The sequence below is a fragment of the Triticum aestivum genome, chromosome 7D, assembly GCF_018294505.1.
Source record: "Triticum aestivum cultivar Chinese Spring chromosome 7D, IWGSC CS RefSeq v2.1, whole genome shotgun sequence".
NCBI classification, from domain to species: Eukaryota; Viridiplantae; Streptophyta; class Magnoliopsida; order Poales; family Poaceae; genus Triticum; species Triticum aestivum.
The window spans coordinates 612,658,794-612,673,818 of NC_057814.1; the positions used below are offsets into that span (position 1 = coordinate 612,658,794).

The window sequence follows — 15,025 nt, forward strand, 5'->3', positions numbered from 1 at the left end:
AGTTTATTCGTTTTTGCTGTCGAAGTAATGAATATGTGCAGACGGGGTCGTATTTAGATCAGTATTCATCTTCTCTATTGTTTGAATTATTATTTTCCGGTCTTGTTTGTTCAGGTCGAGTCAAAGTGATCCTGATTTCTATGGCGTGGTCTTACAGAGAAAGACATAGGGAAAAGACATACTGAAGAAGAAAGTAGACTGAAGACATCAAATGAGAAATTGATGACAAGATATTAAAAATGAGAAGACATAAAAAAGGTGTCTGATGAAAAAGTGTGAAGAAATAGAGTAAACATTGAAGAGAGAGTGAAAACTAAAGAAACAAAGACTGAGGAGAGAGATTAGTGACCGAACAACACTGATGGACTGAAGAAAGAGAGGAGTTAGTATCACTTCTAAACTGACATGAAAAAGATGTATATATAGAACTGATGTGATAGACTTGAGCGACGAACTGATATAGAAAAGAATGATTAATATATACAAAGAGAAGAGAGTGAAATAAATAATGGGAATGACAATGACACGCCTAGAACTTAACCCCAAGAACAAGTCCGTCCATCCGTGTAAGTTCCTGCTTCCCGCTCTCCATTTCTCTCCGCATAAACATACTCTAGTACTAATTAGTTTGTTAGTTGTGAGTGATGATCCTTCCTTCCGTGCTAGGAGTAATATAATTTTTTTCAGGTCTGATTTCCTGGCTTACATCATGCTAAACAGTTGGTTAATTGAATAAATATATTTTTTTAATTCAAGTCTGATTTCCTGGCTTACATCCATTCTTCTGTGAGAGATCATTTGTTTGTGTTTTCTAACAACTCTGATGATAGCTATAAGAATTGTAGGGACTCTTATATTTGAATTTGTGAGGTAATGATGCTTCAACTAGTGCCTGAATTTTGGATCCACTACTGTGCTTGATATGGTTAAACTTTGGATGCTTGATGGCTACTTCCTTTGTAATAAATATTTAGCCAATGCAGTTTTAACATTGGAAAAAAATCCTACTCTCGATTTCTCTCTGCACACGAGTAGTAATTAGTTTATTAGGTTTGAGTGATGGCATCATGATCCGGGAGCTAATTATTTCCTCCCGTGGTAATTTCTTAATTCAGGTCGGCAAAGTGCCGGTAAGAGGTGGAAGAGCTTGAGCGAATTGGTAAGCGTTCCTTGCCGAGGAAGCTTCTAATTAATTCCACCTTGTTAGGTTTGGCTAATACGTTGATGATTTGTCGATGCTCTTCTCCCACTCTCGTTGAGACTTTGAGAGCTGCACTTGATATTAACTGAACATTTTAGTTAATTTTGAGACGAATATAAAACTGCTCTGCTGACTGTGTAGTTGATATTGTTTTGGCGGGATAAAAGAAGTACTTCTAGTTAGCATCTCACATGAGATGTGTTTGTGTAGTTAGTCATTAATTCCTGCAGAAACAGGTAGTAGATGCTCTAAACAAGGTTCTGAACCTGATTCGTATTTGCAGGATAATAAGGTTGCATAAATCGAATGGACTAACTAGCAGATGCCGTGTTTACTGGAGTGCTTCGGCCATGGAGGACTTGGTGCATCGAGCACCTTGATCTCCTCACTGCGTGCCTGCTAGTCCTGAATGCAAGTGCGCACTTTACGCCAGCGCCTTCACCTGCTCCACAACCGACCAGAGTTCCCAAGTCCGAGGATGTGCGTGCGACAGCGACACCTTCAGTTGCTGGTACATTCTCTTTTCTATCCATTCTTCCGGGAGCATTATTCATTTTTAGCACAAGGATGATAACTCGTGAAGGATAGATAGAGTTTTTCAAAATGTGTTGTTTCTTCATACCTTTTCCATAAATGTGACACTCTAAATACTTAACACATACAAGTTCCATGGCATTATCCTAAACCCCTGTTAAGATTTATCCATCTCCACTACCTTTTTACTTGTGCTTAATTGAGATGTTACTCAAGGGTATTGTGTGGGTCAGCATATATAAAGAATATGATTGCTTACTTAAATATGTGATAACTTAGAACTGCCAAAATATCTAGAAACAGAGTAAACGCACTTTACATATTCTTTCAATCTTCAATGGTTATGGATGTTTGAACTGACTTTTTCAGGAAGGGTTTACATACCAAAGCTATGACCAGTATACTCAACAGATAATTCGATTTTCTTTGTAGTAACAGTGAGACACAGCCTGAAAAAAACATTAGGCCCAAAGATGACTGTTCAAATTGTACATAACAAAAGGTAAACCAAAACCAAAAATGATATGCTACATTCCTCAACATCAGTGTTCCGGATCCTAGTATGTCAGGTATGTGCAGAGGGTCAGTCTGTCGAGGCCGAGATGTCCTTCGGTTGCTTGCTCGTTTCACCTGAAGTTCCCTGTAGAAGGAGAGAACAATCTACTGTTACGGTTCTTAATATGCCTAAACACTTGAAACGAAAAATAACTCACCTGCAGCTCTGAAGATTTTATTTGTATAGAACAGTATGTCAAGATTTTGATGTACTAGAAGGTCAGTTCCTAACTGCCAAATGTAGTATACAGAATTGACCATGAGGATGAAAGTGGATACAGAAATTACTATTAGTGGAGTTCTGTACTTCTTTTGATTTAGCTATTGAAAATGGACTGTGGCCTGCATATAGATGTTTGCTGATGCTACTGCTCTCTGCACGGCGTCAATCAAAAGTTCAACACTAAACTTGATGATGTTACTTCAAGCATGACCTAAATGTTAGACAAAAATATATCAGACTGAAAAGTAGTCCAGACTCCAGACGGATTTCCATGTCAATAAGGGAAAAAATGAGTGAAAGTGCTTCCATTTAGTGTCGGTCTCAGGTCCCCTCAAAACTTTCAGAGGAGTGTTGAAATCATCCATCAAGTCCATCTTTGCCGGGAGACAGACATGTCCTCGTATACAGATTTCACTCAGAGTGATGGGCTATTTCACATGCTGAACTTGAGCATTTACGCACCAGCCATCTTGGAGATTCTGGAATGAAGGATAGACCAGAAATCCAAGGGCTAGGTTCCCTAAAAGAATGGACGATCATCCAAGGGTTCTGGTTGGGTACGGTGGACATCTCTCGCCTTAATTACGCTGTCATTACCCTTATTCCTAAAGTCAAGGGCGCGGATTTGATCTCGCAATTTAGGCCGATTGCCCTTATTAATAACTTCGCCAAGTTTCCGGCTAAAGGGTTAGCCACTCGTCTCTCCCCCATTGCCCACCGTACCATTAGCCCTTTTCAGTCGGCTTTCATTAAGGGTCGTTTCATTCTGGACGGGGTTCTCTGTTTGCATGAAATCGTTCATGACCTTAAGATTCGCAAGTCGAAAGCGGTGATTCTAAAATTAGACTTTGAGAAGGCCTATGACTCGGTGAGTTGGCATTTTCTTCGTAGAGTTTTATTGGCCAAAGGGTTCGAGGGGCCCCTCGTCCATAGGATTCTGCAATTGGTCTCGGGTGGCCACACTACCATCAATGTTAATGGTCAGGTTAGCAAATTCTTTGCCAACGGTAGGGGCCTGAGGCAAGGCGATCCTGCCTCTCCAATTTTATTCAATTTTGTGGCTGATGCTTTATCTCGCCTACTCTCTAGGGAAGCCACTAGTGGGCACATTACTCCGGTGTGTTCTAATCTCATTCCCCATGGTCTCACCATCTCCAATATGCGGACGACACTATTATTCTGGTCGAGTTGAATGAGGCCTGCCTTGCCCACCTCAAATTTATTTTACTATGCTTCGAGGCTATGTCGGGGCTTAAGATTAACTTTGCCAAGAGTGAAGTAGTTGTGACTGGTGTGGACGAATCGAAAGCCGCGCGAGTGGCCCACCTTCTTAACTGTAAGCAGGGCTCCTATCCGTTCAAGTATTTGGGTTTGCCTATTTCCCCGGATGTGCTCCATGCCAAAGATTTTGCCCCGGTAGTCACTAAGGTGGGAAACAGGGTCCTTCCCTGGCGGGGTAGATATAATACGAATGCTGGTAAAGTGGCTCTAATTAGTGCTTGCCTCTCCTCCCTCCCCATGTTCCTTATGGGCTTCTTTCTCTTGTCGGCTGGGATTCATGCTGGTTTTGACAAACACTGTGGGGCGTTTTACTGGAATGCTGCGGACAATCATCGCAAATATCGCTTCGTCAAATGGAAATTGATGTGCAGGCCCAAAAACCTTGGGGGGTTAGGAATTCTTAATACTTCCATCATGAACCAATGCTTGATGATTAAATGATGGTGGAAGATTACGAGCGCTGAGGATCAACCCCTTTGGTTGTCGATCCTTAAGGCTAAATATTTCCCGTCCTCGAGCCCGATGTTTGCTCTGCCGCGTGGCGGCTCTCAGTTTTGGAAGTCTCTGGTCAAAGTTAGACCTGTTTTTCAATCTTTCGTTACGTTTGTTGTTGGGGACGGTTCCTCGATTCGGTTTTGGCTTGATTGGTGGTGTGGAGATTCGCCTCTCTCGGTGACCTTCCCTACCCTTTTCTCTTACTGCTCTGACCCTAATATTTCGATTGCGAAGCTTGCATCCCAGGGGTGGAACCTGGCCTTTCGCCGTTCTCTGTCGCCTGTAGAGTTTGAAGATTGGCAACATCTTACTGCCCTCTTCCCTACGCTCTCGACGGTCAGGGATTCGGTGCTTTGGCCGCTTTCTGCCTTTGGGCGTTTTTCTGTTAAGTCGCTTTATTCTAAGCTCGTTGGTGGCACGCCTACCAATCGTTTTTCCCAAGTTTGGAAGGCCCGTATTCCCTCTAAGATTAAAATTTTCTTGTGGCAAGCCTTTCGAGGCCGGTTGCCCTCGGCTGACCAGATTCGTAAGAGAAATGGGCCGGGCTCCCAGTTCTGTGCTCTTTGCGGTGATGTGGAAGACTCGGATCATATCTTTTTTCACTGTCACCTGGCTAAGCTTATTTGGAGTTGTGTGCGGGACTGGCTTCATATGTCTTGGGCCCCTGCCTCCTTTGCCGAGTTGCGCAGCTTGGCTTCCAACCTCTCCGGTGTATCTAGACGCATCTTTTGGATGGGCTTGGGGGCTTTATGCTGGTCTCTGTGGACTACTAGGAACAAATTTACTATCGAGCACGTGTTTCCGGCTAAACCGGCTGACTGCTTATTTAAATCGTGTGCTTTCCTGCAGCAGTGGAAATCATTGACTAAGGTCGACGACCAAGAGGCGCTCTCTATGCTGATCTACAAAATCCGGACCACGGCGTCTCAGTTATGCAGACAAGAGCAGGATGCTTGATTGCTTCTTTTGGGCCAGATGCTTTAGCTTTAGTTGGTTCTTTCTCTTCCGGCCTGCGTGCCGTGTACTGGCGTGGGAGCCATGTACCTGACTTTATCCTTCGTCGTCTTGCCCAGCGTTGGGGCTTGGGTGTGTTTGATACTTTTCGGTGATCCTGTTGCTACCTGCCTTATGGCTTTATTTATAAAGTCAGGCGTATGCCTTTCCTCTAAAAAAAGAATGGACGCCAGAGATTTGTATCAGAAACGGGTGTCAGAAATTAACTGAAAACTTTCGCAGAAAAGACAGAATTAACTGCAGACTGGATCCAGATGAAGTGAAGTTACACACTGATGAACCCACAGATCTCAACTCCCTCCAACCATGGAGTCCCCGTGCACCAAATTAAGACAAAAGGGGCACACCTTACTGACAGAAAAGTAGATTAAATCCGGAGTGGAGACTGACCTCCTTTGCCGGTGCCGGACGCTTTTGTCCTTCCCCTACCAGCAGCTCGACCTCTCAAAATCGGGTCAGTTTTTTGGGCAGACGCCACCAAATCTAACAGACAAAAATTTGACTCTGCACCGATTGAAAAATAGCTCAGCTGTTGTTTAGGAGAACTGTTATGTTAAGCTTATACATGCCTCTACCTAGCTATTGATCCAACGTGCATTGCGCAAGTTATGGCGCTAAACACATAAAAGTTGAGTGTTTACGGTTACAAAATTTCAAATCCAGCTGAGATCAATATTACCAACGGGACACAAATGCTATTCTGCTTCTGCCTGTGATACTCTGTATATACAGTATAGCCCCCACTGTAATATGTCCCATTTAGCTTGCGTTTTTTAAACTACTACTGAATGTGTACAATCTGAGCTGAAAGTTGTTTTGCATCGCTGACTAACTCATGTCTTGTGTTGCACAGAGTCGATGAATCAGAGTCATTGTCAGATGAACACCCTTGTCGTCAGAACTCGAAGTGGTTGCGATCTTGGTCACGTGGACTTTGCGCGTGCGGATGTGGTCGCCTCGCCTACAAGAAGATGCTCTTAATCTACAATTTTGGCTGGCTGGCTCATGTGTATGTAGAGCATGTTGTTGTTCTTGCTCTCATGTTGTAGTTGTCTGGATCCGGGATTCAGTTGGTGTAGTATCGATCGACCGTGTGGCTGTCCCTGCTGAAACTAAGAGCGTGGCTCTGGAATTTAAAAAGCAGTTTGTGATGCAGTGTTTGTAAAGAAGATGAGGATGCAAAACATAGTACAGTTTTCTTCAGAAGCTTGTTTTGGCTATGAGCCTATGACAGTGAGAGGAATGTTGACACTTGTGTGACAGGGCTCCGCTATATTCGCCGGCCTTGTCCCTGTTCTGTCTTTGCCAATTGTATGCAGGATTATTATACAGTACATCAGTGAATGGTGTTTTTTTTTGCGAAACATCAGTGAATGGTGTTGACGTGGCCTGTGCGTGAGGCACTTAGAAAGCGTAATAAGTCAACTATAAAGCGCGCTAGTATTAGATATGCAGCAAGTAGGAAGTAAAGAAAGATTTAGCATGTGAGGTCGATGGATGGATTGATTGATTGATACCATTCCTCTCGCATGTGGTTTTGCCGTGGACCGCTCGTTGATCTTTTTTTCTTTTCTTGTAGTACTAATAGATTATATCTGTCAAGTAGTAGTAGTAGGCTTTGCTGATGGTGTGATCAAGGAAAGGAATCGATCCTTATCCCAGTCGACAGATAGATAGATAGATCATGGGCAACTGGGCATACCACTACTACTATGACCGGCATATTAGGGGTTTAGCCCACTGAACTATGGCCCACGTTATCTTATCGTTATTAGGGCCCAATTAACTTATTGTTATTAGGGTCGTTTGCTTAGGAGTCAAGTAAACCTCTCTATATAAGGAGAGGAGATGTATCAATCTAATCAAGCGAGAAGCAATCAGTATTTGCTCGGCTTCCCTTAGGGAGCTGGGAGACCTAACCCTAGCTGCCTCTTGCGCCGCCGCCGCCTCTTCTCCACCACGCAAGGACGGCGCCCAGCCGCCGGCCGCCGCGTCCTCGACATCGTCTTCCTCCATCTTTTCCCTACAATCTCCGCCGTAACTCCTAACACCTTGGTATCAGGTAGCTCAGTTCCGATCATGTCTTCGCCCGCCGCCCATCCCGTCGCTTCCGCTGCCGACCGTCACCACCGCGCCGCTGGCCTTCTCCACCGCGCCGCTGCCCTCTCCGTCTGCGCCGCTGGTCGCATCCTCCGGCGCCGCCACCACCCAGATGACGGCGCCCTCCACCGCACCACCGGCCGCCGTCTACTCCCGGTGGAGATCACCGGGGTCCTCAACAATCTCGTCACCGCCGTCCAGGGGATACGGCTATACCTAGCCGCCCCTACGGGCCGCCGCCGGCCGCCGCAACCGGGCCAGCCGCCCTGCCGTGGTATTCGGCACCCGCGGCGCCGACCGGGCCTCTACACCACCACTGGCCGCTTCAGCCGCCGCCCGCCGCCGCGCCCCAATGGCCGGCGCCGGCCCTCGCCGCGTCACCCACGCCACCAGGGTCCTCGCCGCCACCGCCCTGGCAGCTGCTGCACCCCGGGGCCACTGCGACGCTGGTCGGGCCGCCGCAGCCCACGCTGCAGCTACAGCCAGCCCCCGCCACCGCCCCGATCTGGCCACAATGGCCGGCCGCGGCGATGGCCGCGCCCGCCGCCTCCGCCGTTTCCAGGCAGCAGCAGCTGCCGCTACCGGCGTCTCCGCCGCCCAGCACCGAGCTGACTACAACCGCGCCGGCGGGCGTGCCGATTCAGCTAGTGCGGTTCCCGCCCTCGCCGTCCCAGCTTCCGGCCTAGTTGGCCGGGACGTCACCGTCGCCAGTCTACACCATGGCCGCGGAACAGCCGGCGCCCTCCCTGCCATACGACAGGCCCTCCGGCTCCGCGGGTTTCCACGCTGGCTTCAACGGGCCACCGCTTTCCTGCGGATCACCTGTGCACACCGGGCCAGTGGGCATTGCAAGAGCATCGAGGGGTTGATTAAATGGGCATTGCACTATCACTGGTGGACTGATCAGATCAGCTCAGATGATGATCAGCTGGAAAATGAGTGCATAGGGCCAGCACGCGAGCAGAAAACCTTCAGGTGCTGATCAGCTGGAAAATTGAGGAACCGTCTGGTGCGTGTTGTCGCGTCTGCAGGCAGGCCGGCTGCGTGGAGAGCAGGAGCAGGGAAACCAACCCAACGGCGCTTGCAGTTGCACGGAGGCAGGCAGGCAGGATATTTTTCTGCTCTCGCGACGTGCACGTTTTGACTTTTGACCGAGCAGAGTCGCCGTTGTCGTCGCGGGAATGGAAAGCAGACAGACAGAGGTGGATCGTCGTCTCGATCGATCTTGTCCGTCCGTTGGGCGTTGGCGCGGGGCGTAGGAACGAAACCTTTCACCCGTCCGTGAGGTTTGGCATGCATCCGATTCGGCCGGCGTTCACTTTTTTTTTTCCTTTTTGTTGAGTGGATTCATTCCGCACGCACACAAAAAACACGGCCTTTTTCTCGTTTCCTTTCGGCCCGCCGTGTGCTTTCTATCATGTTCTCTTCTGTTCTGTTCTGCTATGTATGATGGGAACGTAAAAATGGAGCTAAGTATGTCGTACCTCCGCGTGATTGAGGCTAACGTTTCATAAAAGAACAGATGCGAGCTAGGCTGCCACTGTTGTTACCGTTACTACTACTCAGCATCCAGGTTGCACGAGGACCGACCGTTGCCATCGCCCACATCCCGTCGCAACGGCTCCAGAGCCACAGACCTGCGAAATCTCCGAAACACCCTCACGCCTGTACGTATAGCCGCACGCGTGCGCTACGGCGATAGCTGATTTCCTTTGCTTCCCCGCGTCCCCGTCGGCGTGCGCGTCTCGCCGTCGCCCTCTCACTGTCCTTATCCGTCCTTCTACCTTCTCCCTATTTAGTCCTTCCTTCTCCATCCATTCCAGCCATTGCCAATCCCCACCTCCTCACTCACACAGGACAACTCTTCTCCCACAACTCCACCTCCTACCAGCTCAACCACACTACCAACGCAGGCAGCCTCCATGGACGCTGTGGAGTCCTCGTCACCGTACTCTCCGCCCTCGCTGCGCCACAAGCTGCGGACCACCGTCTGCGCCTGCTTCGGCTCGCCGGGCAGCGGCGGGGAGAGGCCGCACACGGGGGGCGGCAGGAGCAGGTGGAGGCGACGCGTGGCAGCCACGGGGGAGTTCAGGTACGACCCGCTCAGCTACGCGCTCAACTTCGACGACGGCGCCAGCGACGACGACGCGGAGGACGCCGCCTTCAGGCACAGAAACTTCAACTCGCGCCTGCCCCCCTCGCCGACGCCCGCCTCCCGAGCCGTCGCAATTGCCTGAACTGAATGTTGGCAGCGATCGTCCGTTTTAACTTTTTGTAGCTTCCGTCTCTCTGGTTTTCCTTCTTCTCTGAGCGAGACTGAATGTCTGAATCAGTGAATCACTACATCTGTAAAAGCAGTTTATACGGCCGGGGAAACGTACGTACCGAGGAGTAGCAAACTAGCAATAGCAACATGTACTTACACATATAAGGATCAATCAGTCCATTTTAATGTTCCATCAATTCTCAATGCAAGCCAACACTACACGGAGATAAAGAATTGGTTTCGTTCGGAATATTTTTGGATGATGAACCGTCAACGAAGTTTCCCTCTGACTTGGTGGTGTGGGTGGAATCATCTCCCGTCGGCCGTCGCCATCCACCGTGTGGGCTGCGCGTATCCAACCATGTACAAACAGTACGTGGGTAAAACCGTAAAAGGGTGCTGCAAAGGATTAGCGAGTAGCCAACAGTCAAAAATATCGAACCAACCACACACACACCAAACGAATCTGAAGAAGAACCAACTCGTGCAGTTTGTCACGGTTCACGGCTGGAGCTTTCGCGCTAAGAAAAAACTTCCTCTGCACTTCCCTTTCTTTCAGAAAAAACAGGGGCGAAGCACGGTAGCATTCGAACGAGACTATACGACCGGCCTCGGCCTCCACTCATGTTTCGTATTCACCCCAAGTTGACTTTGGCCGGTCGCTGAACATGCGCGGTATCATCTCCGCTGTTTCGTAGAAACCACCCTTCCACGGGCATTACACTGTCTTTTCTTTTTCTTTTTTCCTTTTTAAGAATCTCGGGATTGCACTGTCCGGTCTCCAACCGCAAACAAGGATTCAAACAAAGGAAATGGGCTGGTGGCCCGGCCCAAAAGGGCCGTTCGTCCACCAGCCCGGCTTTGAGGCTGCGAATGGGTACTAGCTAGCCGTAGAGAGGAGTACTTGGCGGAGAAGAAAGGCCATTCGGTCGGCTTGTAATCTTTAGAACATAGGTGATGGAGGTTGGGTGGAATTCCTCTGAAATGCAAACCCTATCTTGAATTCAATGCACCATGGCTATGATCCCGTAGCTTAACTAGTAGTGCTAACAATCTGGTATTCAGAGACACGTCCTGGCACTGCCGGGCCACAGCCACTACACCCGCCACAAGGTTTTCTCGCGATCAAGGAGTTGACAACAAAAGGGAGGCGCATATGTGATCTGCTTCGGAATGGCTTCGATGATGACATCGATCCCAAGCTTGAGGATCAGTGCACGGCGACCATCAGGGAAGTCCACAAGATGTTGGACGAAAGTTCTGCTAAATCGTCGCCTCTTCGCCAAGCTAGAAGGAGTTCATCACGATCTCAGTGTCGACATCAGCCAGATCCACATTGATGTTGATGTTGATCTCCCTGCGAGTGCTCGCAAAGGCTTCAACTCTCTGGTCTTGCTCACGACTTGGGAGCTCTCGAAGCATCAAAATGGTTGCGTCTTTGATGGGCTACGCCCCTCCGTCAGCTGCCTAACCGAGAACATCCGACAGGAGGTGCAACTACGGGCTCGTGCCAGAGCCAACGGGCTACACAACATTGTTGGTATAGGTTGATTTTCGGTCTCAACGGGCTACTCAGGTATTGCACTTAACGCCGTCTTGTCGTGTACGTCCCTAGGTGTAATACCCGACATTGTATAGCTTTCTACCTATCAATGAATGATATGTAAGCTTTGTGTATTAACGAAAAAAGATCCACATTGACGTTGATGCTGAAGCTCGAGGAGATCCAGCTGGCACGGGAGCGAGCAGATTCCTTCTAGTTTTGCCTGCCGCTGCGGATGCAGAGGCTGCCGCCAGCACCACTAGATTCGATAAGGATTAACGAGGGAAGGTATATGCTTATATTCCTCCTCCGGACAGAGATGAGTGTGAGCCAAGTTACCCAAAAAAAATCTCCCCATCTCGATCCCTTTCATAGAGAGAGTTCTGATCAATTTCTCGTTGCTCCGCGTGTTGAACTTCCTCATTTCGATGGTAAAAATCCATCAAGGACGGATCCGTCGGAGACACACCTCCACATGCCCACCGACGATTCTAGACATACCACCGAGATGGGGGCTAGGCGGGGAGAACTTTATTCCATCTTCAGGTAGCCGCCGCCGTCTCGTCTTCCTGAGCAGGACACAAATCCTAACAAAACTCGAAAGAACATCTAAAAACAGAGCCCTCCCGGAGATGAGACGGAACGACGACGACATCGGCGGGAGTCGGAGAAACCGTAAGCTTTTCTTGGGGGTGGGGGAGCTGCTGAGGGAGTCCCGGACTGGGGGTCCTCGGGCTACCGGCCTATCTCTTATGGGCCAGACAGGTGGGCCGCTCCGCGACTACTAGAAGGCCGAGCTTATACGGTGGCTCCATGTCCGGACAGGAGATCTTTGAAGCCTTGGTGTGTCCTCCAAGTCAAGATAAGAGAATCAGCATGTTTATTCCTTCCTTGTAACGGACCATGTGTAACCCTAGTATCCCTTGTGTCTATATAAACCAGAGGGTTTAGTCCGTAGAGGCTAGAAGAACAACTATCATCCTACTTACCTAGGGTTTAGTTCATTTGATCTCGTGGTAGATTGACTCCGTAACCATCGTATACACTTTAATACAATCAAGAAGAATGTAGGTTTTACCTCTTCGAGAGGGCCCGGACCTGGCTAAACATTGTCTCATTCGTCCCTTGTTCCCCATTGACCCAAGATCCACAGCTCGGGACCCCCTACCCAAGATTCGCCGGTTTTGACACCGACGGCCGCTGAGCGATAAGTCCACTATTCAGTCGCATGACTTGGACACAACATTTGAACGCTCTCGCAGGCGACCAGATAGGTCATGATAAAATCTGTAGCCTAGGCTGAACTTGGACACAACATTTGAACGCTCTCGCAGGCGACCAAATAGGTCATGATAAAATTTGTAGCCCAGGTTGTCCCAAGCTATGTAATGGGAGTGTTCAAATCACCCTTCTCAGTTTGTGACGATTAGAAACTTCTGTTGGCGATTAAAAAAACGAGTTTAATATATTCTCTAAGCCTTCGACCTTTCAAGAGCATGAAGTGATTGATTAAGAGCATCTACAGCCGGGCACCCTAAACCCTCCTCAAACGCCTGGATGGGCCGCCTGGCCACTGACCGCTCACGAAATTTCGACCCAGTCGGGCGCCTAAAATGGGCCTCAAACATCCGTATTGATCGGCAGCCCTCATATCCGGCCCAAATATGGTGGCGGATATGGGGCACCCGGGCGCGTCCACCACGTCGGACTGACGTCGGGGTCCACGCGGAATCGCCCAGAAACTCGGCGGTCCGAAGCTCGTCTCCTCCGTCGGACCAATGTCGTCGTGTGTCGGGCTGTGTAGTGCCTAGCCCGGCTATTTAAGCCGACCGCCGACACCGAAACCCTACCCCTCCATATTTTCCTCCGTTCGTCCGCCGCCGACGCCACTTTCCTCTCCCCATCTGCCACCACTAGTAGCCATGCCCCCACACCGCCGGATAAGGGGTCACCCATTTCTAACGCCGGAGCGCTGGCTGCAGCTCCTTGAGCAGATCTGGGCAAGGCGCGAAGCCCGGATCGCCGCGGGGCTACTTGCCGATGCAGTGGATTCGGAGGAGGAAGTGTTCACCTACATGCATGAGGTCTAGTAGGAGGAGAAGGAGGAGCCGGAGCCCTCCTACACGCCCGTCCACCCGGTGCCCGGCACCGTCGTCGTGGACATCTCCGATGTGCATTGTCCGTCGTGCGTGTTGTGTTGGTCGCTTCTGCAGACTGCAAGCCAAACCAACGGTGCACGGAGACGGAGGCAGGATATTTCTTCTTGGGCGAGGTGCCCGTTTTGACCGAGCGCTCACTCGAGCAGCGCCGCTGTCGCCGTCACGGGAATCAAAAGGCAGACGTGGATCCTCGCCTTGATCCTGTCCGTTCGTGAGTACGGAACCTTTGACCCCGCCGGGAGGTTTGGCATCCTATTCGGTCGGCGTTCGCATCCATCGATTCGGCCGTGTCAATTCTTTTTATCATGCTCTTTTTCTGTATGATGCGAACGTAGTACGTGAATGGAGGCATAGCGTACGTCCGCGTGAGCATCAGATGTTGATCTCCAATTCCAAAAGAGAAAAAAAGTGCCAACTGTTTGACACTTGAAAAGGCAACAATCAAAGCCTGTAACTGTAAGTGCACTGAAGCAGCTAAGCTACCACTGTTACCGTTATTATCACAGCTTGCACAAACGACCGACCGTTGACATCGCCCTCCTCCCGTCCCAACGGCTCCGGAGCCCCGACACCTGCGAAATCCCCAGAACACCCTCACGTCTAACCGCACGCGTGCGCTACGGCGAGTCGGCCCCGCGTGCGCGTCTCTTGCCCTCCATGCCGTCGTCGGCCCTGTCCTTATCCGTCTTTTGCCGCCCCTCCTATTTAGTCCCGCCCACCTCCGCCTTCCTTCTCCAGCAGCAGAGCACACTGTCACACACTCTCAGAACTCGACAGCCCATATCCATCTCTAGCTTCTACCCGCTGAAGCACACTAGCACCAAGGCAGACGCCATGGACGCTGTGGACTCCTCCACTTCGCCGTACTCGCCGCCGTCGCTGCGCCACAAGCTGCGGACCACCGTGTGCGGCTGCTTCGGCTCCCCCTCCTCACCAGGCAGCGCAGGGGAGAGGCCGCAAAGCGGGGGCAGGGCCAGGTGGAGGAGGCGCGTGGCGGCCGCTGGGGAGTTCAGGTACGACCCGCTCAGCTACGCGCTCAACTTCGACGACGGCGGCAGCGACGACGGCGCGGAAGCAGAGGACGCAGCCTTCCGGTACCGGAACTTCAACTCTCGCCTGCCGCCCTCGCCGCCAGCGCCGGCCTCCAGAGCCGTTGCCATCGCCTGAAGTCCGGAACCGAATCGTGGTAGTGGTAGCTAGCGGCCGTCCTTTGCTGCTTCTGTAGCTTTTGTCTCTCTGATTCTTCTTCTTCTCCAAGTGAAATTGTATTAACTCTGCTGTGTGAAAGCAGCTTATACGGCCGTGCAAATCGCAGCGGTCAGTAGTAGCAGTGTATCAGTAGCATCATGTATACATATATAGGAATCAATCAACCAATTTTAATGTTCCGTCGGTTCTCAATGCAAGAAGATGAAGAATTGGTTTGATCCGGAAAAGGCTTCCTTTTCTTTTGGATGATGAACTGTGAAGGAAGTTTACCCTTTAATTGGGTATTTGGGTTGGTGGCGGGTGGGAATCGGAATCATCTGCCGTCTATCCGCAAAAAAGGAAAAGGAAAAAAAAACCAGAGTCATATGCCGTCGCCATCCTATTCCTCCGTGTGGGCTGCGCGTATATCCAACGATGTACGTGGGTGAAAGGGTGCTGCAAAGGA

At 50.0% G+C, this 15,025-nt stretch overlaps 2 protein-coding genes across 2 annotated transcripts; both read left to right on the plus strand.

Annotated features, from left to right (window-relative positions):
- The first annotated feature begins 9,216 nt into the window (after positions 1–9,216).
- LOC123167121 (uncharacterized) lies at positions 9,217–9,862 on the plus strand. Its single transcript, XM_044584954.1, has one exon. The coding sequence runs from the start codon at positions 9,326–9,328 to the stop codon at positions 9,638–9,640; it is 315 nt and encodes a 104-aa protein (XP_044440889.1). The 5' UTR covers positions 9,217–9,325; the 3' UTR covers positions 9,641–9,862.
- Positions 9,863–14,109: 4,247 nt separating this feature from the next.
- LOC123166918 (uncharacterized) lies at positions 14,110–14,759 on the plus strand. Its single transcript, XM_044584739.1, has one exon. The coding sequence runs from the start codon at positions 14,206–14,208 to the stop codon at positions 14,536–14,538; it is 333 nt and encodes a 110-aa protein (XP_044440674.1). The 5' UTR covers positions 14,110–14,205; the 3' UTR covers positions 14,539–14,759.
- The last annotated feature ends 266 nt before the right edge of the window (positions 14,760–15,025 follow it).

Coding starts and splice junctions, on each gene's coding strand:
- LOC123167121 (XM_044584954.1), top strand. CDS start 9,326: ATGGACGCTGTGGAGTCCTCGTCACCGTACTCTCCGCCCTCGCTGCGC.
- LOC123166918 (XM_044584739.1), top strand. CDS start 14,206: ATGGACGCTGTGGACTCCTCCACTTCGCCGTACTCGCCGCCGTCGCTG.